The sequence below is a fragment of the Thermobia domestica genome, chromosome 9 (genome assembly GCF_964235325.1).
Source record: "Thermobia domestica chromosome 9, izTheDome1.hap1.1, whole genome shotgun sequence".
In the NCBI taxonomy this organism is placed as follows: domain Eukaryota; kingdom Metazoa; phylum Arthropoda; class Insecta; order Zygentoma; family Lepismatidae; genus Thermobia; species Thermobia domestica.
Genome location: NC_137462.1, coordinates 238896706 through 238924412, shown reverse-complemented (window position 1 = coordinate 238924412; position 27707 = coordinate 238896706). Strand labels below are relative to the sequence as shown.

The 27707-nt window shown below is 34.1% G+C and overlaps 1 protein-coding gene across 2 annotated transcripts in view; it reads left to right on the top strand.

Moving 5' to 3' along the window:
- LOC145660632 (uncharacterized) overlaps positions 1 to 25789 on the top strand; it is an 851473-nt gene extending 825684 nt beyond the window's left edge. For both annotated transcript variants that reach the window (XM_081725913.1, XM_081725912.1), the window contains 2 exons: positions 12516 to 12599; positions 21704 to 25789. In XM_081725913.1, the coding sequence (XP_081582039.1) occupies positions 12516 to 12592 (77 nt within the window). In that variant the 3' untranslated portion in view covers positions 12593 to 12599; positions 21704 to 25789. The remainder of the gene's footprint in view (positions 1 to 12515; positions 12600 to 21703) is intronic.
- The last annotated feature ends 1918 nt before the right edge of the window (positions 25790 to 27707 follow it).

The window sequence follows — 27707 nt, the reverse complement described above, 5'->3', positions numbered from 1 at the left end:
TAGAAGAAGTTAATCTAGCATAATTGATGTCTGTTCGTTTAGAGGGCTGATTGTGATACTGATCACTACCTGATAGCAGCGATAATAAGAGAGAGAGAGATTATCGTTGAATAAAGGAAATACTCAATGTCAGAAAACCAAGAGATTTAATTCTAAAAAAATAGAAGAGAGCCAGGTAAGAGAGGAATACCAGGTTGAAGTTTCGAATAGCTTTTCGGCTTTAGAAGATTCGGAGTGTACTAGAGTTGAAGATACTTGGATTGAAATTAAAGATAGCATTAAAATTTCAGAAAAATAAAAATTGAGACACGCGAAAATACGTAGGAACAAGCCACGATTCCACCAAGGAAGCACTAGACTAGCAGAGAAGAGAAATCAGGCAAATATTACGTTAGCTACAAAATCCAAATGAAATAACTACACAAAATTTCACAGATATCAGGCGGGAAACTTTCAAAATGTTTAGAACAAAGAAACCTGATTTTATGAAAGCAAAAATTAAGTAATTTGAAGATAATAGTAAAAATAGAAACATTCGGGATATGTATAAGGAAATCAACTTATTTAAGAAAGGCTATCAACCACGTGCTTATATATTTAAGAAATCTGACGGAACAGTTCTTACTGATACACATAGCATCTTAAATAGATGGAAAGATTTCCTTGACGATTAGCTTAACACGCAACCAAAAACTAATGTGCGTGGGGAAAGGGAGATACACACCGCAGAACTCTATATTCCAAAACCCTACTGAATAGAAGTAGAAATCGCTATAAAGAAATTAAAGGAACACAAATGTCCGAATGTAGACGAAATTCCAGCTGAGTTAATTTTAGCTGGAGGCGAAAAATGTGGAACAATATACACAAACTCATTCTCCTTATCTGGAACAAGGAAGAATTGGCTCAAGAGTGGAAAGAATCAATCATTTCCCAGTTCACAAGAAAGGCGACAAAGCTGATTGTAATAATTATCGACAAATTTATCTTTTCAACATCCTATAAAATCCTTTCAAACATTCTATTAGTAAGATTGACCCCATACGCAGATGAAATTATTGGATATGATCAGTGCAGATTTAGACGAAATCGATCAACTATCGACCAAATATTTACCATTCGACAAATACTCGAAAAGAAGTGGGAATACAATACCTCGGTACATCAACTATTTAGTGATTTTAGAAAGACTTACGACTCGGTTAGCAAAGAAACATTGTACAACGTTCTCAGAGAATTTGGATTACCGTAAAAGCTAATTAGATTAATTCAGGTATGTTTAAATGAATCTCAAAGTAACGTCCGGGTAGGAAATTTTTTGTCCACGAGCTTTCACGTCGAAAATGACCTGAAACAAGGAGATGCGTTGTCGCCATTATTATTCAATTTTGTCCTGGAATACGCTATAAGGAAAATCAAAGATAGTAACCAGGGCGTAGAGTTGAATTGTGTTCACCAAGTTATGGCGTATGCTGATGATGTAAATTTAATAGGAAAAGATAGCAGAACAATAGAAAAAAGTGTAGAGGTCTTATTAAACGTTTGCAGGAACATAGGTTTAGAAGTAAATGCAGAGAAAACTAAATACATGGAAGTGCGGTGGGTCCGTAGCAAATTATGGATGCGTTAAAATATTAAATAATACTTTTGATAAAGTGAATACTTTTAAATATCTAGGATCAATATTAGTAGACGAAAATCATATTCACGAAGAAATTAAATGTCGACTAAAAGTAGAGAATTCGTGTTATTGTTCAGTTCAAAATCTCTTGTTGTTGCGAATTCTATCGAGGAATTTGAAGCTTAAAATATATAAAACGATAATCATGTCTGTTGTTCTGTGTGGTTACGAAACGGATTACTCTGAGGGAAGAACATAAACTGAAAGTATTTGAAAACAGGTTTCTGAGACAATTATTCGGACCCAAGAGGAACGGGAATGGGGAACAGCGGAAACTCCATAACGAGGAACTACATAATTCATACCAAACATTCATAATTCATACGGTTTACCAAACATTGATAGGGTCATCTAGCCTAGGAGGCTTAGGTGGGCAGGTCATGTAGCTAGGATGGAAGAAAGTAGAAACGCTTTCAAAAGTCTTGACTGGAATACCAATCGGAAAACGATCATTAGGAAGACCTAGGCGCAGATGGGACTACAATATTAAGATGGATCTCGCAGAGATAGGAATACAAAGTAGAAACTGGATCCAGTTGGCTAAGGATAGAAGTCAGTGGAAAGCTTTTGTGAATGCGGCATTGAACCTTCGGATTCCATAGGCCATAGAGTTAGTTAGCTATTTACCTCACTTTGTGAGGGTGAGGTGGAGTGAGCGTGAAATCCGAACTCGTGAGCGCCAACCTCATGAGTTTGGACGCCTTTGCTCAACGGTTCTGATTTCCAATAATCCTTTCCTTCTAACGATATAACCTTGTTTTAAAGAAAATATAACCTTGTTCTTACATTCGTAAATTGTACAATATTTATACAAATCTTTATTGGTAACTTATTAAATGATTTAAACGACTTATTTTCACTTCTCCAAAAGCTTTAATAATATTCTCTGCCCTATTTGTGGGATCCCTTGTGCGTTATCTGGTAGAGAAAGGCTGAAAAGTTAAATGTTGTGTTTTAAGAAATGAAAGGTATCATAAGGATGATTTAGGATTCAAATAAACTTTTGACAGGTTTTGTATTGTTTTTTTAATTTATTTCTAGAGTGAACAATGTTTAGAAGTGAATGGAATAAAGTAAAATCTAGCAAAAATAAATGACAGTGTTAAAAAATGATTTAGTGTATTGCGCACTATTCTGTAGTCAGTAAACAATAATGCTCATTTCCTGAAATTATGTGAGAAATTAAAAAGCTTCATTATATCTACGGTTCAAGATAACAACTGCTTTTAAAGATATCAATTTTACACAGAACTATTAATTTTCAGAGAACTAATTATGTGAAAAACGACAGCGAATCTTATGATTTTATTGTTAAACGAACACAGAGATGTCAGTTTTATACATTCACAAACTCAAAATATACAAGCAAGCTTTTATCTGGTGCTTTCGTTGAGTACTATTTAATGGAGTCCGCAGGGTTACAAGAGCCAAGTTGAATCTACGTGAAAGGCAATTTCCCCTCGAAAGCAGAAGAATTGGATGCTGTATAGATCTCTTGCAAAACGGCCTATAAAAGGAGGTAACATTGCGCCGCGGGGAGGAAAGGGCAGGATGAATATTCCCTGAGACGGAATGTGAGAGGAGTTTTACATGTTGATTACAAGGTGTAATATCCATTCACTGACTTGCTATTTATTCCTGTTATTCTGTTTGCCTCTTCCATTTTGCGTTGGGAATGCTAGGTGTTGTAACGTTCGAAAGCGTTCTTGTGGAAATGGGCGTGTTTGTAATGACAAGGTTGTGTTTTCTCACGATCATTGGAAGTATTTCAACTTAACAGCTGTTGGCGAAGTGCTTGCTACACTTCATAACATAACTGTCTATGTATAACAAAAGTGTGAATATTTCTCACTGTACTACATTCACACATTTTAGTTTTACTAGAATAACAATTTGTACTTCTCATTACAGAACATAAAATATCTGATATTTCTTTTACGTAATCGCATTTGCATAAAAAGATGTAATGCGATCTTTCTTGTTATTTGTAAAGCTTGATATATGATATTTAGATTAATAACCTAAAAATAAAATGAAAGAAAATAATAAGTAAAGATAGTCTTTTCTTATAGGCCACGAAGGCCTAAGGGCTGTCAGCTGGAAATAAAGAGTTCCATACTTCCTTGACTTCGGCACTCAGGGAGAGATAAAGTAGCATACACTCCAGCACGTTGCGCCAAGTAGTATTTAAACTTCTGTGAAACTCAAAGATGCACTAGAACGAAAAACAAAATTCCCGTTCGTACCGGAAATCGAACCCGTCCCTTCCAGATGACAGACTGCCTTCGACTACGCTATCACGGACTCTGACAAGTAATAGCTATTTTTCCGCGCCTGTAATAGCTATTTTTTTTGTTTCGTTACAAAGTATGTAATAAACAGTAAAGTTACAGGATATTAGATAAACTAATCTGTGCAGCGATGATCAAGTCATAAAATAATCTGGTAACCCTATTTTTAGTATAAATTTGAATTTGTTAAGTAAAAGGTTAATATAATAATAACCCCGATGCATAGTATCGTGGAGGAGACTTGGCTGTAATTTATGGAATCCAAATAATCTCGTACTTTTAGACATCATTTTGACTAAAAGAATGAAAATCAAAGCAATATTTATCAATATTTTGTTCAGACGTTGAGTTTTGCTCTCGCATTTGTGCGTATATGATAACTGAACAATATGATTAAATTAGGAGGATGAAATCACACGTAAGACACGTATAAATCCATTTCCTAAGTCAATTTCGAACCCACGACTAACTGTTAAGGCTAACACTGAAGATTAATCGGTTATATCGTCATGTATTTATGTATGTATGTATACAGTGGCGGATCCAGGATAAGATCAAGGGAGGGGCTAAACCATAGTTTGCCGCTTTATCCAGTGTAAAGCAGGATTGAAGCCCATTTTATCCAGTGTATAGCCCTTATAGCCCACCCCCATAGATCCGCGCCTGTATATATATATATATATATATATATATATATATATATATATATATATATATCAAATACGTGTGTTTGTGTGCCTTTTATATGCTTATTCAGCACGAAGCGACTTAAAAGTATATACTACACGACTATTTTCATTAAATTTGATTCGGTTTAGCATAGCCTTTTTATCTTTATTTATTTAAACTGCATATGAAAGAAATTTCAAATATAACCAATACCTCTGGCAACCCTGCCATGTGGTTGATGTCACTCGTAAACAAGGGAATTAGTTCCTAACTTCTCCGCATGCACAGATAAATGAAACAAGTGGTACCTTTCTTATCGTACACAATCATGATACGTCAATTTTCTATTCAGGCATGTAAAAGTAGTAAAAAATGACCAATATTAGTGTCGAATTCATAGTTTTCGCGGTCGCTGAAATCAATGGTGACACTTTCATTAGCGATGACTTGCAAATTCAGTTACAATTGTATGCGGACCGGGAGTCAGAGGGGGGGGAGGGGAGATACCGAGACATGTAAAAAATAGCCCAAAATGACCATTATTAGTATCAAATCCATAGTTTTCGCGGTTGCTGAGATCAATGATGATACTCCCACAGGCGTTGACTTCCAAATAAAGCCCCCGTGTGAAGTATGAGTATATTCAACTAGTATTACATCAACTAAGTATGGTGGGAACAACACTTATTTACATAATTTACGTAAAAACCTTCACCTAGTTCTTTCATTCTGTAAAGAAAATATTTGTTCGTCTGACTTGGGGGAAAAAGTACAGTAAATAAATAAAATTATTAAATCATAAATGAAATCTCCATCTCATATTCCAAATGTTTATCGTTTTACAAACAGTAAACAATAAATATTTACTGTTCTATAAACATATTTGATGCATAGAAATGAAAACCAACGGAAGTTTAGTTCAGTGTTATCTGCTAATTGAATAACATACATAATTTTTTTTCTGCATATATGTGTAGTAATAAATGTGAAGTTCTGAATGTTTATTTAATATTATATACATAAATATTTACGAGTATGTTTGCAAATTACTTTTAGTAACCTAATTTCAATAACAGTTTCTATAACTGTTAGTTAGTTTTTGTTCTATTAGAAGAGAAACAACGAGAGTGCCAAAGCATATAATGAATTAGTCTTCACCTAGATAAGGACATCGCCTTAAAACCCTCGAATTTGCTCGGTTTACGGCCTCACACATCATTTTTCAACTAGAGATGGACAAAATTGTCGGGAATCAGAAATTCGACTTTTCGGATTTCGGAAAAATTCCGAAATTCAGAAAAAATCTGGAATTTAGAAGATTCCGGAATTCAGAAAAATCCCGAAACTTTTCCGAATTCGGAATTTTCTAAATTCCAGATTTTTTCCGATATCGGATTTTTTTCGAAATCCGGAATTTTTCTGATTTTACTTCCCGAATTCGAGGAAATTCAAATTCCGAAATTGGCCATCCCTAATTTCAGCGTTTGCTCCCGTTCTTCGCACGGCAAAATACGTTTATATTATTATTGTTTGTGAAAATTCAAATCCCTTTGCCACTTAGGATACGCAGATCAGGCAAAGTGAAATGATAAAAACCCATGTCCACTCAAGTGCTAACTGTTTTCAAAAATTCATTTAAAGAACCCCCTCTTTATTTTTCCACTCGTGATGAATCTGACAATCTTAAGAAAATATATAAATTCAAGTTATTCTCTCGTTAAAAGCGAATTTTGAAGAAACGCTGTTGTGGAATTTTCGGAAATGGCTGTGACCAGGGATCCACTTGGAGGTGGATCCTGGGCATCTGGACTCGTATAGAATATGGATTTTTCTGTAAAATTAGTTTATTTTTATGTGTAATTTTACAAATATTAATGTAATTTATCCTCATGTTTAATTTAGACCTCCAAAAAGCTTTGGACTCATCCCAAAATAAATTCCTTTGTATGTGCCTGGTTTTGGCACATATCCATTTTTTGATTGAGATTATATCCTAATTTTTTATCCTTAATATAACTCTAATCTTAAGGGATTTCGAGATATGACGATCTTATTACAACAACTGCAGCCCTCATCCCTTTCCCTTCCGCTTTATTTTTCCGTTTTAAGATAAGATAAACACTGAAAGAAGTGTATAAATATTTTAAATTGAAATCTTAAATGTTAATTGTAATGTGTCTAATGTTAAGACGTTTCGAGATATAGCCATCTTATTAGAGCAATTGTAGCTCCCATCCGTATTTCTTTGCTCCCATCCGGTATCTTAATTATAGTTGTGCTTTATCCCATTATCTTTATAAATACTAAACTAGCAAATGTTTGACGATATACTTACTTACATATTTCTGTATAACAATTATTGAATATAATAATAATAATAATAATAATAATAATAATAATAATAATAATAATAATAATAATAATAATAATAATAATAATAATATGTTTCTAGAAAATAATGCTTTCATCATTGAAAAATATCAGAAGAGAAATCGTTGTTGAGAATTATAAAGTAAATGAATCATGAACGAGTTTCGCAATGGTGTCCTCAGGAGCAGCGTGATTAAATGTTGTACATCAGTTTCCCATTTATATGCAAATGAGTGTATCCTTAAAAGCATAATGAATCCCACAATAATATACGGGATATTGCTTTTGCCTGGATAAAATATACATGGAACCATTTAACAATACTAAAGAATAGAAACTAGCAAGTAAGAAACATTCCATAGTTAAATGACTGAAATGAATTATTCCGTATTAGAGAATTGTAGATTCCTTTCTTTAGCTATTATTACATTTATTTCATCTATTAACTCAATCTATTGCTAGTAGCATTTTAATTATTATTTCTTCTGATATTCTCCAATATGTTTGTAATATACCAATAATCAGTATATTTACTATTCATTAGTTGATTGATTGGACCTGAACCTTGTTTCAGAGGCTGTCAGGAAAGATGTAAACTCATGTCCAAAATTATTGTCGCATGTCTATAAATATGTTATTGTAGGAATATAAGTTGATAACGAGTTCGCCCGATATTTCCTATAATGTTAGTATGTATATAATCGGCAAAGATATGTATGTGGCAAATTTCATGTCAAAAGAGCAGTAAATAAGAACAATAGAACGAAAATAAAACTTTCTTGCTCATTTAGCAACATTTTGTTTTACTCATTCTAATTTTCGTATTTATAATTCTTTTCCTATGAAATTTACTACAAATATACATTTTCCGATAATACACATAGTATCTGTATTAAAATTACCCTGCAAAATCATTATCAAATTATATTCGTACGAGAAGACAGTTATAGTTATGCGACAATCATTTTGGACATGAGTGTACATATCAGGATGCATTGTAGAAAATTTTACAACTTTGCAAAATATCATGTAACTGTAAAATATGTGGTAGATTCTCAGAATGGTTTGAGGTATCAAATTCTGTAAAGTGCATTATGATATTGATGATGATATTTTTAGAAAAAAATGGTGAGGGCAGTGACACTGATTTGAAGTTCGAAACTGAAGTTTGTTATATATTATTGTTATTATTAGTGTTATTTTTAGTAGTATGATACTTGTTACTACAATTGTCACGTGCATAACGAATATGTGATATTTATTTGTAATATATGATAATTTTAAACTTAAAATCAGATTATCTTTCTCTAAGGTTGGCAACTCTGGCTAACAATAGCTCAGACTCGCACTAACTCGATCTCTCACTCATTTACCTAATTGGGCTCACGTCACTAAGGGTTGGGGCTCCCTATACTCGATGGGGCTTGGATCTGGTTTGCTATTCACTTATAGTACTCGTGCTGACAACTATTGGTGCTGAATTTTTGAGCTCGAGTCCAGCTAGACGCGAGATCCGGGATCGCAATTACGATTACAAATTAGATGTTCTGGGCACCCGGCATCTATGGCCATGTTAGCGAGTCATGTATGAGGGATAGCGTCCCTAGCGATCACACTATCCGAGGGAAGGGAAGGGAAGGGAAGGGAAGGAAGGAGGCACCTGGGACTTGTGTGGTAGGCACCATCCCAGCATTTACCTGGTGTGAATAGGACAACCTTATTCAAAATGGCTGATCTGAAAAAGCTTTTACACTTTTTCGACCGAGTGTCCCCATCGGGAATCAAACTCGGTACCGCTTGCGCCAAAGATGAGTCAGTTAGCGACTATGCTACGTGGGGCCACCCGAGCTCGCGAGTTCGAACATGTCTGCTATAGTAATTGGATTCTTCTCCATAGACCAACGTTTTAACTAATCGACTCCGTGGGAGCTGGGAATATCTACCCTTCGTATATATATCTGCCTGTAGAATATAAAGAGAGAAAAAAATTTTAAAAAAACCTCGTAGCTAAAAGGAAAACTCGTAGCTTTTGAGGAAAAACAAGGGTGTTCCCTTTTCCTATTCCTTTGTGAAAGAAGACTTTATAAGAAACCTATATACACTCTTAGACATAGTTCAGGCAAATATTAATTTTCTTCCCTAAAATTCCAAAAACTTGATCCGAACTATGCCAACTCTTCATATAGATGAAAGATGGTTCCTTTTATCCGAGAAGAAAATTTACGACCATCTCAAAGACAGAGGAAGCTGGGATCTTACTTTGAGAGAGGAAGTCGGTTCTTCTTCAAAATCAGTCGATGGAGATGTCTTGGAAGACACTACAGTGAAATCTGCCTTACTCTTTCTTTCAACGTTTTATTGACGATGCTAATCTAAGAGAACGCTCGTCATCAAAAGACGTAAGCCTATATATTTATATGAAATGAGCAGTTAGACTTGAAATCAAGAACAAATTGAAATACTATGTGTATTTTCAAATCGTTGTAAATGATAAAATTCCAATTATCGAATAGAACAATGAACAATATTCGTGTATACCTAATTGTACAAACAACAATTGGTATTAGTTTGCTATTACGCCTAGTATCTGAACACTTTTTTTTATACTTCAGTACAACCTATTTCAACCAGAACTCATAGAGCGCTCTGGTAATCAAGCTCTCTTACTAGCAAGATGGTGAGGTATGAAATAGCGTATATTGTAGGGATTGATCTTGGATGGTGGTCTGTACCAGATTCAAACCCTGGTCGTGGTCAAGGCAAACGTTAATAGTATGTCTCATTCGTCATAGCCTCGGTGTTCCATTAAGAAAAAAAGAGAGAGAAAACACGAAATATCAAACTTACAACACATCATAATCCATTTCTATCCTCTGCGGTATATACTTTTTGGAAATACATGCATCGTGTAGGTGATTCTAAAATGAACGCACATATTTTGCAGGTGTTTATTTACGAACGAAATTGCCTGAGTAGACTGTAAGAAATTCGTCCGCGAAAACTCATCCCTTGTCGATTTTTCTACTCGTTAACTACTCCTTCTCGAATTTCCCTAGAGATACCGCAGTATGAAGTTGTTATTGAAAATTTGATTTTTGAAATATGAAAAAAATCGTTGGAGTCGTTTTTGAGAAAATCTCAAATTTTGATTTTTACCCTTCAGTAAACTATCCTTATTTTCGGGGATAAGATGAAATTTCGAAAACCATCCCTGGAGAATCATTTAAAAACTTTAAGTTTAAAATTTAGAATTGATACGTAAACGGTATGGCCTCTAGGATAATGCACATTAAGACGAATGGACGTCGAAAAATCACTTTTTCGATATGTATAGACCATAAAACATGTTAATTCTTTGTAATCTCGAAGTCGATTTTTTTTTCACTACCACCATAATTTTTCTCCTTTCGTCACTCGAAAGTGACAAGTGAAATGTGCCAGTATCGGAAGAGCGAATTATACAAGGTGAGTTTTTTTTAACTTGAAATTAAATGAAATTTTTCATCTTGTCCCACGGCTATGGCCGTTAGCCTAAGAGAGACGATGTTAAAACAAGTGAATGACTTTGGAAGAATTGCTGGTGTGGAAATGTGGAAGCAAATGGTAATTCTGCGAGAAAACCCACAAACACAATGTTGTCCATCGAACCAGGGACCTCACGCACCTGCGGCGAGCACCTTGCAATGAGCCACCGTACTCCCTCCTTTTGAACTTGAAACTGCAAACCATCTGGAGAAGTGAACATTGGGGAAAAAATTGAAATAAAAGTCATTACTTTGGAGCGGAAATTCATCTGTGATAAAAATTAGTCCTGCCTCAACCTCGCTGGGAGCTGGGTAAAAGAAAACTTTGAAAACTTAATTACGGACCGACATTTTTTTATTTAAGATTCGTATTCTGCGTGAAATGTAATTTTTACTCAACAATATGTTTTTTTGTGATACAGTGAGAAAATTGTTTGCTTGCTAGGGTTAAATGAAAACTCGGTAGTTGGTACCCGAATTTCTGTAAAAACTATCCTTCCTGAAGAAATTCGCTGAGTTACTAGTAGTAACCAAGCAGTGCTCGGTTAAGCCATTCTTTGCCCCTTTTTGGGGCTAATACTTACCGTGAAAATTGTCAAAAATATGTTTAACCAATTTATTTGGTTAATTAAACCTCATAAAGACGATGAGTTTGAGGTCAAACATGTCAAGAACTCTAAAGCAACATGAAAGGAACCTACGTACCAAGTTTTAACCAAATTGGTTCGTTTTGGAGGGCTCTAGCTGTGTTGGAATGATTTTCCAATTATTACTTTTTTAGTAGAGATGCAAGAAGTTATACGACTTTCGGGAGAGCGTAACAATAAATTTCGCAGTAGCCGAAGTTGTTAATGCGTTACCCTACTGATTTGTAGGTTGTTGGTTCGAACTATCTCAATACCGTTCAGTTTCTTTGTTATTTTTAATGGTCTTCAAGTACTCGATTAACTAGTCTTCTCGGTTGAGTTAACCAACTACTCGGTTGTAGTAACCGCGAGCTTGGTGTACTATATATTGAGAAAGTAATTAGGTTACTAGCAACCAATTCTTGGCACACCGAGCTCATTCAACTAATTCAACTCTGCAAATTTTCTCAGTGTACAGCTCACAGATGACGAGAAGAACCCTAATACAGGGTTAGCGGGGAAAGGTCAACGACACTGTCAAGTCCATTTTCGGTTTTTGAAGTGTGGTCTATACTTAGATGTCGTCTGCTACTCCGGGTAATTATCTGTGTGCTATTCCTTGGTGTCATCTGAAACCCCCGTGCGAAAAGTGGGCGAACCCATTCTTACGTCACGCTATTTCTGCTAGGGTTCTTCTCGTTATCTGTGAACTGTAGATGGTACTATAATCAGTGCAAACTAGTTTCAGTAAGATCTCTTCAATTAGGAGCTGCTATGATTCATTCTCGAATAAAACTGCGATAAACAGTAGCAATACTTTCTTAAATGTTTTCGACTTCTCGTAGATCAGCTCCAAACTCCTTTCTGCACAGGCACTAGCCTTGGGCTAGCTTAAAAATAAAAAGAATGTTCCCTTGACTCGTGCTAGATGGCGTGGAAGATTGTTCTACATTCAACGTGAATTCAGATAATTAAAATGAAGCAGTGCAATGAAATGTAGCGTGCGGTGTTATTCGTAATTGGATACCAAGCATATCCTTTAGATGCTATTCGAAATTTTTATATTTGATAGCCACTTCTCTGATTGAGAAAGATGTTAATCTGATTGCTAATGATGAAGAAGTTTGTTTACTAGCCGCTTCATTCGTCTATTTTGTACTGCTTTTGAAATATATGTTTTATTTCACATTTTGGATACTAACTGGCTCCACATTCAATTGCATATATTTAACTACAGTCACTGTTATTTATTTATATAGCTACATCTCTTTGCCAATGATAAGCACTATTTTGAAAAACATGTAGGACAGCAATTTCTTCATTTTTAATGATTTTTAATCTCATTTCTTTACAGATAGTGCTGCAGTGACAGCTACTTTCTCGTGGTCTTGCCTATTGTCAACAATATTAATTGTTTATTGGAGGTTATGAGACAAAGGTAAGTCAATATACTGTATATATTCTATGACTCACTAAAATCTTTGGTAGTAAATGAAATTAAATGAAATATTTCTGTATAACGTCCGCGATTATTTCCTTTATGCTAAATCAGACAATGATTAAGGCAAGTAATTGATGATGGAGGAAATGGTGGAATGAGAAAGTGGGAGGAAACGGGAGTACCCCGAGAAAACCCACGGACACGATGTTGTCCAACCCAAACTTACTTGGCCGGGAATTGAAGCAGGAACCCTGAGCACCAGAAGTAAACTCTCTACCACTTAGCCACCGGGTTCTCCTTGGTAGTAAATGAATGTATAATATTATTATGTATTAGTAGTAAAGCAAATTTATAGGATTTGTGATTTTTATATTTCAACATAGCCAGGGCCGCGCCGTGGAAAATCAGCGCCCGGGGCGAGAGGATACGACGGCGCTCCCATACATTTATTCCAAGCAATTTTTCCTATCTTTTTTCTATTTTTCTCCCGAATTTTTCGCCCTCCTTACTTCGGCGCCCGGGGCCGTCGCCCCGGTCGCCCCCCCCCCCCACGGCACGGCTCTGAACATAGCTGGAAACTAAACTTCAAGAATATGGGGTGACAGTTGCCATAAAAATATCCAGTTCATGGCAATGTTAAATTTGCAAGGAGAAAGATTTAAAAACTGGTTGTTAAGGGTTTGTTGATTTATTTATTAGTTTGTTAAAATTTGTTCGTTCTACTTGTTTAATGTTCATGGCTAATTGTGAGTAAAGTTTATATCGTAATTAACGTGGAATTGGCCTAGAATATTAATTCAGAAATAATGTATGGGAAAGAATTTATAAAGAACGAATGCAATTTGATATTGTGTAATTATTAATGGTTACAATGTGCGATATACAACACTAATAGAACCACTAGATAGAATTTTGATTCAAGTTAGATAAGAGTTATAATTGCATTTAATGATAACAAACATATATCCACAGGAAACGTTCCAGCATGTTTTAGACGTCTGCATCTAATAGATAAATTAAAATGCATTAACAGAAGACTGTGTCGGTTTCCTTCGTTGATCTAGATGTCTGACTCCAAGACCCTCCTCCTCCTTTGAATTTCTTCATTCAAATCTTTCCTTTACTCTTCTCCCCTAAACAGTAGTCTATAATCAGGAATCCCTCAATAAATGTGTTCCTTCACAATACAAAATTTCTATAATCCAAAAAAGATGTTTTTTTTCTGTAAATAATGCGTAAAAGAACATCTGTTTTTTCAAACACAGAAGTAGAGTTGACAATCTTTCTCGTTTTCTTTTCGTCTTGTACCAACAAGAGAGACTTTGTTATGAACTTACGGCTGAATAGAAATGTCTATATTTAAAACATTGTAATACACAGGTGGTTACAGAGTATAAAGATTCTTATTTCTTTTGACATTTTGGGATTTTAAAAGTAAATTTTAGACTTCCAGTCAATCAGCTACTGCATAATCACTATTTATCCTAGGATTTTGGTTTGTACCTCGTTCACTTCAAAATAATCTTGAAACGAAACCATTCGCATATCTGTATCATATACCTGAAAACGAAAATTCGAGGAACATGGGAATTTTTCCTTTTAAATAATCCCGTTTTCGAAAGTTTAGGCCCCTCTGAATCGGCCCTATGTTAACGTACAGATCTCAGAATCACTTGAAAAATACAAAGTGGTGTACGCAATGCGTGTACAAAGTACCCTTCTTGGATCCTTTAACCTTTCAGATAGCATTTGCGAGAGAACCAAATAAACCGTTTACGTTGTTCTTTTGGAGGCCAACCAGATGACGTCATAACCCCAAACCAACTTGACGAGCTCCTTCTCAGAATATATGCGATCTGTTTCGTAATAGATGTACGACTAAACAATAAAAAAGATTAACAGTAATACATGTTAAATGAACATTTTAAAACAATACACACATATGGTATATATGCCATAAATCCCGAAAGGGTTAAAACTGCTGTACAAAGTGAGCGATATGCATTATACTAATTATTTTTAACAGAATTAATCCACTGATATTACTCGTATTCAAATCGATAGTGCAAGAACAAACTACTGCGGATAACCTTTCACGACTAGCTGGTCGACGCGTTGGCCATTCCTGTTTTATAGAAGGAAGAAAGTAGCTAATAATACTACTTGGAGCATTGGATTGTAAAAGTATACTTAATACTGCTTGTTTATTTGTAAAGCTAGAAACGTATTCTGTCTGTAGTTCGCAAAGAAGGACATTATCTTAAAGAGAAAATTGAACACTTGAGATCTTCAAAAGTAAACGTTAATCACTTAAGACCACTAAATAAATAGTGGTGCCCACCCCCCCCTTATGTCCTTGACGCACCCTCCCCCCCAATTGTCTAACCGTAGGTGTTCTTCCATGAAAAAAACCTTCTTTTCGATTAATTTTTACACTCCCTCAAACATATTTATACAGATTTTTAACCCCCCCAAATATTACAATGACGCACTTTGCGTCATAGCCCCCCTTGTGGGCACCCCTGAAATGAATATGAAATAGTAATGACGTCAGAATCAAAGTTAATGAAGCTTTTTTTTTTGAGTGGGAGAAGTAAATTCACCAGTTCATTTTTCACCAATATCTATATATATAAAAGAGAACGCACAAATCCTTTGTGAACTCATCACGCTAATACGGCTGAACCAATTTCTTTCATTTTTGGGGGGTTATTAGGATTTGGACCCTAGATGGTTTTTATCATATCACTTTAATTTTTAATTACCAGTGTCTTGAGATAATTGACCATTCAAATGTCCATACGTACAAATCCTTTGTTATTAGTTCATCATAGGTAAAAATAAACGTATTTATATGCAACCCGCATGACCATGTGACTCGGCGGGTTAACATAAATGACAGGCGCTATAATTTTAACATTTACTGCAATTTGAAAGCGAAAAAGTAAAAATTATCTAAGTAACAAAGTTTATTGCGTTCCGGGGTGACCGCAGCGAAGCGGGGTGAACGCTGCTAGTCAATTATAATGAAAAGGAATTGTTGTTAAGCTTAATGCACCGCGTTTTATGAAAATTGGATTTACTTGTATTTCACGAAAGTTGTCGTAGGACAAACAGTGTTGTAGAGAGTTGAAAAAGAATTGTTTATAGCGCGAAAATTACCAGTTTTCTATGAAGGTCAGGAGGAAAAGAAAAATTTGCGAAAATATGAAAGAATATTTTCTTTTAACAGTATTTTTGTTATACAATCGTTGCAAAAGTAAATTTAAATAGCAGATTTTATACAGTATTTTACTCGTTTTACATTCAGGACATACCTACAGTTGTTGGTTTCAGAGCTAGAGTCCATTCTAAGCCCCTACTCCTATTCGAACATACACTGAAGCAAACACAAAAGTAAGGGGCCCCCACTAAGAAAAACTCCATGTTTACAATTGACGTGCAAGTTACTACTAGTTAAATATTTTTATTTGAACAGTAGTGGTTGTACAGGAGACTGAAAAGCAAGCAAAGCTGCCAATTAATAATTGCAATAGCATTGTATGTGTAGCAAGTCCCATGTCCTTATACTATACAGGTATATACCTTAAAGCGTATTCACTTTCCGACGTCTTAATTTAAAAAAAAAAAACTAATATCCTCTAAAATGGTTCCGTATCAGACCAAAGTAGCGTACAAGAAAATTTGATTCATTAAATGATTCCCCAAGAAACCTCAAGTTTTGAATGATTTAAGGTATGCAATATGAGGTCAAGGATAGCTTGTAAGTTTGGAATGTCTAAACGGAATGAGATCATACTTTGTATAGGGGTAATAAAGACAGAATCTCATCTGCTACTGTATAATACCATCATGGCGGATATCTTGAAGACCGCCATTTTGGATCCAGGCCCAAAATTTTTAATAAGAAGAATGTCGCGTGACACTTTCGGCGTAGGTGTTCACTACAAACATACATCTAATTAATTTCCAATTTATCAATTTAATAGTTATTAACTATTTAAAATTCAATTTTCAATCATTTAATGGTTACTAGCTTCATAATATCTTTTAAACTTACAATTATCTTTCTAAACAACATAAAGAGAATGGGGACATGTTTGAAATGGGGGCTGGCTATCGACAAGTTAGTGTAAGAGACAGTCACTTCATTCACTTACGTTGTACTTCCAGGTAAAAGGCAACATTGCATTTTCATTTAACATTGGGCGCATAAAGAGTGTACAGCCCAAACAGCTCGATTGATTTAAAAAAAATCCTTTACTTTAGATTGAAAACAACGTATTTAAAGACTGTTTCTCCTCTTACATTTTGTTGTAACTGATAATAAGAGAGTTATCCTATGTTAGGGGACTTTTGAGACGCCCTGTATATGTCATGTAAGAAACGTAAATTTGATATTTTATGTTTTAATTAATTCTTTACAAGGTCTGTAATTGTGGTACCTTTTTGATAAACTTAGTATTAAGTAGGGATCTTCGTAATCTTAGCTCTGTCAAGTAAAATAAACCGAAATAAATCATTAAGACCAATGCTAGAAAAGTATTCATAACTTTTGATTATTATAACTTGTTAAGGTTGAAATACATTGCTGTTCTCTAATAAAAAGAGTAAAAAGAAAAACAATTTGCACATTTAATCATATAAAGCACTAATATGACATATCTCAGTGAGTACTTTTTTTTCTTTTTTTTTTTATGGAATGTAATGTCGTTTTGTTGTTGATCATATTGCCTGTTAACAATACATACTCTAATAGCATATTTACAGGGATGATTGGGTCGTCTCCGTCCCACCCCTCTTTGTCCCCATCTCTTTTGTAACTTCGTTACTTGCATCTGGTAACGACGTGGATGCCATTAATTTGATACGAACGTTGACTGTTCGTCCATTTGAAATTCGACATGCTAATTCCTGTTGCTGATTTTGACGTCAAAAATTGACCATCATGACATTTAGGCAATCCAAAACTCATTTCTCTTCCTTTAATGATGTTGGCTTTTTTGTTGTTGTTTGTTTCTGTCAATGTTTACCAAATACATTCAAATATTTAACAGCGAAAACACATCTAGGACAACGAGGATGTACTTCTCACAGCTGTTGCAGTATAATGCTCTTTTTCTATTTTTTAAGGGTGTTAGGAATACTGTGATGTGCAAAGTATCATAACTATACAACTTGTGCATATCTCAGTCATTTTCCATATTGGTCATGTGGTAGCACAAGTGTTATGGATTTAGAGTTGATTTCTGTGTATCGTTTTGCTTATAAGTGTATATGTAATGTACACGCTTCTGTCCGGTTCATTATGTAGATGTAATACTTTACTTTATCATCTTCATAATGTACTTTTTGTACTTCCTAAACGCTCATTCATAAACTTGATTTTATTTCGCTAATAATAGCATATGAGTACTTAAAACTACTGTAGTTTCTTGTAACATATTTAACTGACATAGCTCCATGTGCTTTATACATAACATTTGTTTTGAACTCATAATTTTTTTGTCTTTCATCAAATTTTTCTAACATATTTTTCAGGTTTCCTTGAGAAAAATCATATCGTCTACACACACACACACAAATGCAATGTATCTTTCTCTTACTATACCTTCTTTTGTGGTCAAACCTTTTTCAATATTTCCTCTAATTGAAATTGTAGTCGAAAGATAACATTTTTGCTGAAAGTTGATTCCGATTTTAATTCCCTGTCTTCTTCTGTTATTATTCTTTTTGGTTCGTTCACAAATGAGTTATTATGAGACTTCGATTCTTCCATTACATTCTAATTCCTATAGCACTTGCATTACATTAAAATTTTCCATTCACCATTCGAAAATGTTCTTTTTCTCTATCTACTTCTCTTAATGCATCTTTTCCAAACCTTGTGCGTGAACACTGTGTGCATTAAGCAAATACTAAACAGAAAGCAGCTTCTAAAAAGATGTATACTTTTTAATGTTCTGAACACTTTGTAGTTGTTTTAAATTATTTTTTTCAATTGAATAGACTAAGATTGATTGTTTGGATTGAAGCTGCTTAGGATTCCTTTCAGTAGCAAGGCTTATGAGCACCCGAACCACATGAACTCTCATCGAGAATCGAACCCATATATTCCGCACCCAAGGCGCGTACGCTAACCATTTAGCTACGAGGGAGCTTCAATAGACCGTGAGGAAGAAACTTGTAGGGGAGAAAATCATAATATTGAATATTTTCTCTATAACTTTGCAATTTCCTTCGCCGAAAAAAGAAAAACAATGAATTCAGGGAACACCGTATTAAATATTCTCTCTTTACGTGAACGTGAATTTGAAACGGCTGTGATACCTTCGTTAAATCATTTTTCTTAGCCAATGATATATTTGGTTGATCATTAACGAATAATTCTGTTATCGGGTGTCTACTAAACTCCAAAATGAAATTTCGTGAACTTTTCTTTACCAAACCATAAAATTTCGTAACATTTTCAAGAGCAAATTTTGGCGCAAATTAGGCCGTATTTTCATGCATGGGATAGAAGCGTGGTTTGCGTTGTTCAACCTTTACGTTTCTTCGTCTAGTTCTTTAACACCGCCGGGATCTTATTTCAACATTATAAAATTAATACTGTCGTCTATGTCAAACCGGTATGACCAGACCTGTGTTAACCACAACATATGACCATTTTTCTTATAATAAGACGCTAAAGATGCTGAGACCACTGGTGTACGTTAAAATTGAATTGTATTTAGACAATCTTCTTTTGCTGTGTACAATTTAGAGTACACTAACAAAATTGAAATGTTTAAAATATGCACCTTGCAGATGAACAAGTGACCTGTAATGTACGAAAATAATAATAAGTATGTGCGAAAGTAATTCACTTTGGTTGAGGTATGAGGTGGACTTTATACCTAATAATAATAATAATAATAATAATAATAATAATAATAATAATAATAATAATAATAATAATAATAATAATAATAATAATAATATACATATGTTGTTCACGAACGCCCTAGCCGCTCCTGAACATCACAATTCATAAAATCAGTGACCTCAATCAGTGCCCAGTTTGGTCCGAGGAAAGAAACCTGAGTTACTGTTCGCACACACCTAAAGGTGTTGGTATTATTGCGTCCAGCTAGCGTCGTGAGAATAACTAAAGATCTACTTGAAAGCAAGAAGTAGTGAACTCCGCTCTAAAGAGCTATTATTAACGGCGAGAAGAGTCGATATGCTGACCACACTTCACCCCAAAAGGAAGAGTGCCACAAGCCGGCTGGTAGGTTCTGGTCCCTAATGTCAAATGAGTTGTAAATTATTATTTTTGCCTCGTATTCCTAATGACGTCCAGGTAAATTCAAGTAGAAGCTTTTGTTGTATAACTCATCTTATAGTAAACATCTTGCAAACTTCTTGGCTTTGGATTGGTCCTTCAATAACAATGATATTTAATGAAGAAAATATTGAACTTATAAGTTACGCTGTACCATCGTGATATTTCTTATAACCGTCAATAAAAGATACAAGGTCTAGCCAAATAAGAAAATTAAATTTTGTACCTTGTTCACACTTTTCTTTTTCAAATAAACAACGCTTTATTTAAGTGACATTTTGTTTTACTTTCCTTCCTAAAGCTTCGGAATTCACTTCAGCGGAAAATGTTAGCATGAATATATTGTAAAGAGGTAGTAACTCACTATTGACGTATTCATCATTTTCAAATTCACTTCTTTGAATTGATTATATTTTCTTGTCTGAGTTTTCTATCCGTAAACAGTTCTACACAATTTGCTTAGGATATATAGGTGTAGTTACTAAATCTGTAGAATAGGAGTAGCGAGGGAAGGACATTTTCCACTTTGGTTTTATATGGTATAATGAAAATTTAAAACTCGCGTTATGGAGTAGAGGTCTGCACAGGCTCGGGCCGGACTCAAGCCTACAAAGCATATATTACTTCGGTCCCGAGCTGGGCTTGGGCCGTAAATTTGTAAATATTCAACCATATTTCTTAGGCCTTTTCGGGCTTAACTTTGTAAATATACTGTACAACGATACATCACCGTTCATTCTGGACCGTTCTTTATAGAGAACTTCCAAAGTACAACTGCAAAATTATCCCGCTAAGTGATGTAAATTAAAATATAATTTTGCATTAATTATTAAATTTCTGTAATTCGGGCTCATTTGATTATCACACGACCTCGGGCCGGACCTAAATGCTAAAACGTATTTCGGACTCGGGTCGAGCCTCACATTATAAATTCGCGGCCAGGGCCGGGACCGGGCTAAAAATTTTGGCCCGTGCAGACGGAGCGAAGCAATATGTAGAGAATTTCGATTAGGTGTATACAAGAAGTGAATAATTGTGTCATTGCATGAATATATTATTTGCATACATCCAGGGGTAAAAGTGAGGGGGAACGTGGGGGAACGTCGTCCCCTCATCTCAAAAAACATGTATGTTGTCCCTCCAGTTTCTAAAAAAAATAGGCAAAGATAGGCAGGAGGAACGGCGTGACGTCATGCCGCTACCTACAGTCTCCCTACCTTTTCAGATCCACTTTTACCTTTGCATACATCTATTAACATTTCTCCGATGTGAGACACTTTCAAGAAGGTACAGGTTCTCAAGTGACACTTCTACCAAATTCATGCTTTTTCTCTTTCAAACTATTTTTTTAAATTTAATTTTGTTTTAATGCAACATAAGGTATGATGTATTCAATGTTACATTTTTTATCTTATTTATTTATTTATGTATAAAGAAATCATAATCGTTGTATGAAAACCAGAGTAACGAAACTCCATATTCGTATGTTAACAGAAAATATGAGAAAGCTTTTTTCTCATCAAACCAACGTTGCTTTAATAAGATGATAATCGTATTATTGCATAGTACACAATACATGACAAAATCAGGTTCAATAACACTCAAGTGACACCAAGTGGGGCTTTAAGAATTTTGTACAGAATCAAAGAAAACAAAAATTCCATTCTTGGAGTTACGTTTCTTTGGTTCTCATACGACGAATTCAAAGTGACAATATAATGAATTACACACTTTATTTTGATCTTGTTGAATTTATGATGACTTATTTTCTTTTCAGGTTGAATGGTTGACTATATTGCCAGACAGCCAGGTCATTTCTAGGCCATCATTATCCCCTTCCGCTTCATATACTTTTCAGATGGTGTGTATTATTATTGCCGCCTGGACCTGAAAAACTACCAGTGACAAGTGAACAAACTAACAAAGCTGTCGTCAGAAGTTTAATGGGAAAGTGTTACTTCTGAAATATTCTTTTAGTGTGTGTGTATATATATACATGTGTACAATACATATTTTCTATCTGTATATGAGAGCGACAAAATTGGAGAAACCCAACTTCAATGAGTGACACATTTTTCCTAAGCCAACAGAAGAGGGAATGAATCATCAGAAATTGTGGTGAAAAATAATTCAGACTAAGATGCACAGATAAAGCACATGTATATGAATGTAAAAGAATATTAAATTAGGTCAGGCTGTGACCAATAGTACAGGCCATTGTCTATCGAAGGAAACTACCTTCAGAAAAAATATCTTTTACCTTCTTAAATAATAATAAAAAAGAAAACCACAGAACAGGGTAAAAATGAACGTTGCCAAAGAGAAATAATAATAATAAATAATAATAATAATATATAAATAAAATATTTAACATAGGTTTTAACCACAAAGTCAATGGGAAGGATTAGTTGACAACTTCAGAGGTTTATAATAATAATAATAATAATAAAATATAAAGGCAATTGGTAGATACATATGCCAAAGCACCAATATGTGTTTATCAATTGGAGGACAGAAAAGATATCCCCGATATTGTTTCAAGGGACTATACTACCTTCCTGCCACAAGCCACCTAGCTCAGTGTTTTCTAGTCCACATGTAGGGTGTACAAAGTAAATGGTACAATCATGTTGATTGTTATCTTTAATAAAAGAAAAAAAAATGGTGAAACGTCGAGAATGTTTGCTTTTTCTCTTTAAGAAAAACTAACTAAATAAGAAATCGTAACATGATCATTTGTCAAAATATTATCTTTATTTTGTGGCATAGTTGTACAGATTTTAAGTATTATGTTTAGACATTGCACCGTGGAACACATTTTTAAATGTTTCCGATCTTGATGATGGATATGCTCGAAATATTTGAACGAACAATAATGAATTTACATCACAAATGTATTTTTTCTATTTCTTAAAAATAATAATTAAGATACCTATTTTAGTTTGTGAAAAGGGGAGAAGCAGTAAGAAAATAAGATGCTCATTTGTATGAGAGAAAAAAAATAGGGTTTGATGCTAACAAAACACGGACGAACGTTATTTTTAATTAGCAAATGGAAGTATGCGTTTTGTGTTTCACAAACTTGAATATCATGATTTTATTTAGTTTTGTATTAAACGACGTTAAAATTATGTGAATTTGTAAAGAAATGTAAATAAGGGTTTTTAGGAATGCTTATTGCTAGCATAAGTAGAATAATAAATGCAATTTATTTGTAAAAAGAAAATAGATTGCCAGTGTTTGTGACCTCTCTTTCTATGTATACTTACATATATACACATCAGTATCACTAAATTTGTTTGTATTGAGTTCATGCTTAACCTATGTTTTGCTGTATTCGGCCTGTGGCTTTTCTTTCTTGAACAAACCTCCCCGTTTTACCACTTTCACTTACCCAATATAAATTCTTAATTTTTACGAAGTAAAATAAAATAATCTTCACTGGACATTTTATAAGTGATACAAATCGGGATCAAAACGTTATCAAAGAAATATACGAATAGATTAACGATGTTGTAAGTGTGCTTTTTCCTTTAAATTAGTTTTTAAATGTACCATGTGTGTGAGTGTGTGCGTGTGTAAATATGATAAATATATATATATATATAATAAATACATATATATTTTAATTCTTTGAAACCAAAGGGAAGGATGTTAATCGGATGTAAATAAGTCTTTGCGAGAAGAAAAAAACGTGTTAGCTGCAATTAGTTACCACTGTGTAATTCATCCAAAGAATTGCTCTTCAAGCTTTAAGAGAAATATATAGAGAGACAAATTAGTCAATATAAAAACTAATTTCTTTGTGTGTTACTAAAAAAAGGTAAATTTCCCTGTAGATAAAAAAGTATAGTTAAAAGTATTTTGTCTCCCTTCTCCTCATTCTCTCTTAATATTGCACTGTGTTTATAAATGTATGCTAGTCTTCAGTTGGTTTTTGCATTAAGTATGTGATGTATAGCCCGACAAACGTGGTTATGTTTGTATATTTGTGTTCACTAAGTCAAAATATAATAATATTAACTCTGCAAGCACTCTGAACTGTGGTTTTTCATGTGGTAAAGGAAATAATAACTCTTGACTTACATTATTGTAATTTAAAAGAAAAAAATATTTTTCTTCTATTGATATGTCTTCTAAACATACAGACATAGTGTTCTATCTAGACATTTCAATTAATTTATAACAATAATTCTTATTAATTTATAACAAGATTTTAATAATTTCAGAATACTTAACATTATGCTTTTGCATTAGCCAAATTGGTAAAAATTTTCATGTAAGTAAATCTAAAGTTACAACAATACCAGGAAAACAAATTATGTTTTTATTTCGTAATGGATGTAATAACATGGTAATTATTGTGTGTGAAATATATATTGATTTAAATCTATTTTACTTAAAGAAGGTTAGGATATTCTTTGACAGGATTAATATTAGTGATGGAAGTTAATTAATATATATGATAATATTGCACTTGCTACCACTTATGTTAAATATTCATCCATTTCCTTCTTTGTTTAACTACAAATAGCAGTTACAATTATAGTAGTTTATTCAAGGACAGTACATTTAGTTGACTTATCTTCGTAAGGTAATTTGATCCAAGTTTTTGATTACACCAAATTTCGCATTTTTTTTAGAAGAAAATGATTTAAAAAGTAATCATAAAAGTGTGATGGAAATGTGACTGTGTAGATGTACTAGGAAATAACACGTCACAATTAAGTTTCGAACTTTAAATGAATAATATACTAGGTGAAACATATGATTTTTTGTGTAATTTTGAATTACTTTTGATCTGACAATTACATTATTGAAATATTGTCTGATGAAGGTTACGACTCAACTTTCAGTATTCTGTAATGTGATTTTTAGAAAAAAAATATATGCATAATGTTAATTTAAGAAACTATAAGAGAAATAATGTAACTTTTATGTAAAAGTTGAATATTTTTTATGGAACGAGCAGTGCAGGCAATGAATTTTTTTAGAGAAGTGAATATACTATTTGTTGAATGAAGAATGCCGAAATATATACATATATCTTATGACAATAGAGTGTAATGTATGCTACTCACGAATCGATTTTAGAAAGAGGTGCGATTAGTACATCTGAATTAGGGGGATTTATGCAAATGTTGAGGGCTTTGGTATAAATCATTTCTGTCATATACGTAGAAATCGCCAAGATATGAGGAACATACTCTTAAGCATTGGTAGATAATTGTACGTATTTTAAAGATAAAGTCTTTTTTAAAGAAACAATGAACATGCCACAAGGTGGCTGCATTTGAACTTAACTGACCTAAGACATGTGTACATAGTTTGTCAGATATCAGTAAATAAGTGTGCACGGGAGTATATGTAAAAAAGAAAGAAAAAAAACGTTGCCGGCAATTTTTTACTGTACTTATGTTCACTATGCCTTTGGAACAACATGGTTAATTAAGCATAATATTACAACGGGATCCCCTTTGCCCCCAAGAGTTCTCTACGTGTGTGGTAATGACAATTATTGATATGTGGACTCTAGCTGTGATACGATTAGAGGACAAATTGGGAAAATGTCGATTCTTTTACGAGAGTTATTTTTGTTTTCATAAAACAATATCTTTGACAAATAGAATTACTGTTGTACTCTTTCCTTTGTATAATTGGATTTATAAAATTATTTTTCCTGCCTTTATATATATTAATAATCTATACTTTTCACATAGCTGAACAAGATGTTCGCACACAGTACGTTGTTTGTTAGGCTCTATGTGCTTTATTGAAATATTTCTTCCACAGAGTAAGTTAATATGGATGTATTGTACATGACTTTCATTATGAATTAAAAGGGATACATTTTCTAAAAATATATTTAGTCTTTTCATTTCACGAACCTTTCACTTAAAGCTTCAATAAAGTTCATACGGTGAAAAAAGGTGATATTTTGGACATATGAATACTTAATTTTGTTTTCAATACTTACTAGAACGGAAAAGTTTAAATTGTCTTAATTAATTTAAAAAACTGGTTGAGTAAATATTAAGAGATATGGAAGAAGCATAGTGTATTAAAACAAGACTTCGTCTTCTTCAAAAAGATACACCTTATTGAAACACCTGGATCGTTTTCCATTTTAGATATCATATCTTAACGATGTTAATTCTGTCAGATCTTAAATCTTGAAACCCTTTTCTAAACCTCAAGTCGATTAAACATTTTATTAATTTCGAACAGCAATTTAGGAAACATGCGCAATCGTGAAAAAGAAACAAATTTGACACTTTTACAGATATACATGTACATTGTGCTTACATGCCTAAAAGATATATTCATCTAGATGTATGTAGTCACGCCTTCAGAACTCACGTGTACCGAGACCAAGTTTTGAATTTGGAGCTTATTTGAAGTTCTCAGGAATCGAGTTTTCTCCTGCATCTCAAATCTCGAAGAACAAGGACAGTTTACTAAAAGGTGAAAATCGAAATTTGCTCTTTCCTCGGAAACAAGTCTCTTTAAATTTAATAAAGTAATATTTATTAAGAACAATGCAATAGTTACAAGTTATTTCTTTCAAAAGCTTCCAAAAGGGATGATTTACTCGTAGAGTCGTTTTTACTGAACGAATTTCTTAAAAAAAAAAGGAAATTTTGTTTGTTTCTTCAATACATTAATGCAAACCTCTTCAAGGACACTGCGTAAGTAGGAATTGACGAATCGGAGTGAAGAAGAAGGTGCTGTTAAGTGGTAGTGATTCGCGAGATACCCTCAACATGTTATACAGAGTGTTCAAAACATACAATAGTCGGGTATTCAAAACAGCAAGTTCAACTTAATAACAATTGGAACCACTCCGAATTACCACATAAGCAGCTATTCGGACGAGTATTCAGTCATACATGTGATGCTTTTGAAGTATGGCATGAGATGCTCATTGTAGATCCTTGCTTAGCTGGGCGATATCCCTTGCTGCAGGGCAAGATTTGCAGCGTTCCATGTCCTATATGTGCTCGATACAGCATAGGTCCGGAGATCTAGCAGGCTAGAGTAGAAAGCGTACACAGAGTAGAGAGGGCTGGGCTACTACTATGAGAATGTACATTATCTTCGTTGAAGATGGGATCCTGCAAAATATCCCGATGAAATCGGAGAACAGGATTGTCACAAAGTACGGTTTACGCATACGATTTACTAGTCATATGACTCTGAATAATGATCAGAGGAGACAAGAGTGTGTGGCTTATTGTTTCCTTACCAGAATTATAGATGTATGTTCTGTGGGGAGAGTGCGTGCATATGCAGGATTTTCTCTCACTGGTACGTCTACGGACACGGATATGGATGTTACTGTATCCGATACACAAACGACTTCCGTAACTGAACATCAACGTCGTGCTTTTTCTTGTTACTATGGTCTCTCTCTGCACTACCGAATAATTCGTTAACATGACCAGATGTCATCGATAATCGTGTGATAGGAACGTGAGGATGTAAACTTTCTTCCAACAATTGATTACTTAGTATCCGTACTCGTGTGGGGACCGCATTAGTTCTGATTGATTGCACTGTCTGTCTCCGTTTTCTCGGTAATGGCGGCACGAACGGTTTCTCTCTCCAGACGCTCTATGGTGCGTCAAAGGGGTATATCTGCCATGTGAACCTTTTGCTTCCTGTTATATATTGTATTGAGGGACCAATAACACTTCATGACCTTACCGAGATAAAATTTTGTGTAACGATCATCCGGTCTGTCACAACTCGTCTTTACTTTCATGGTAAATGTGCAATTT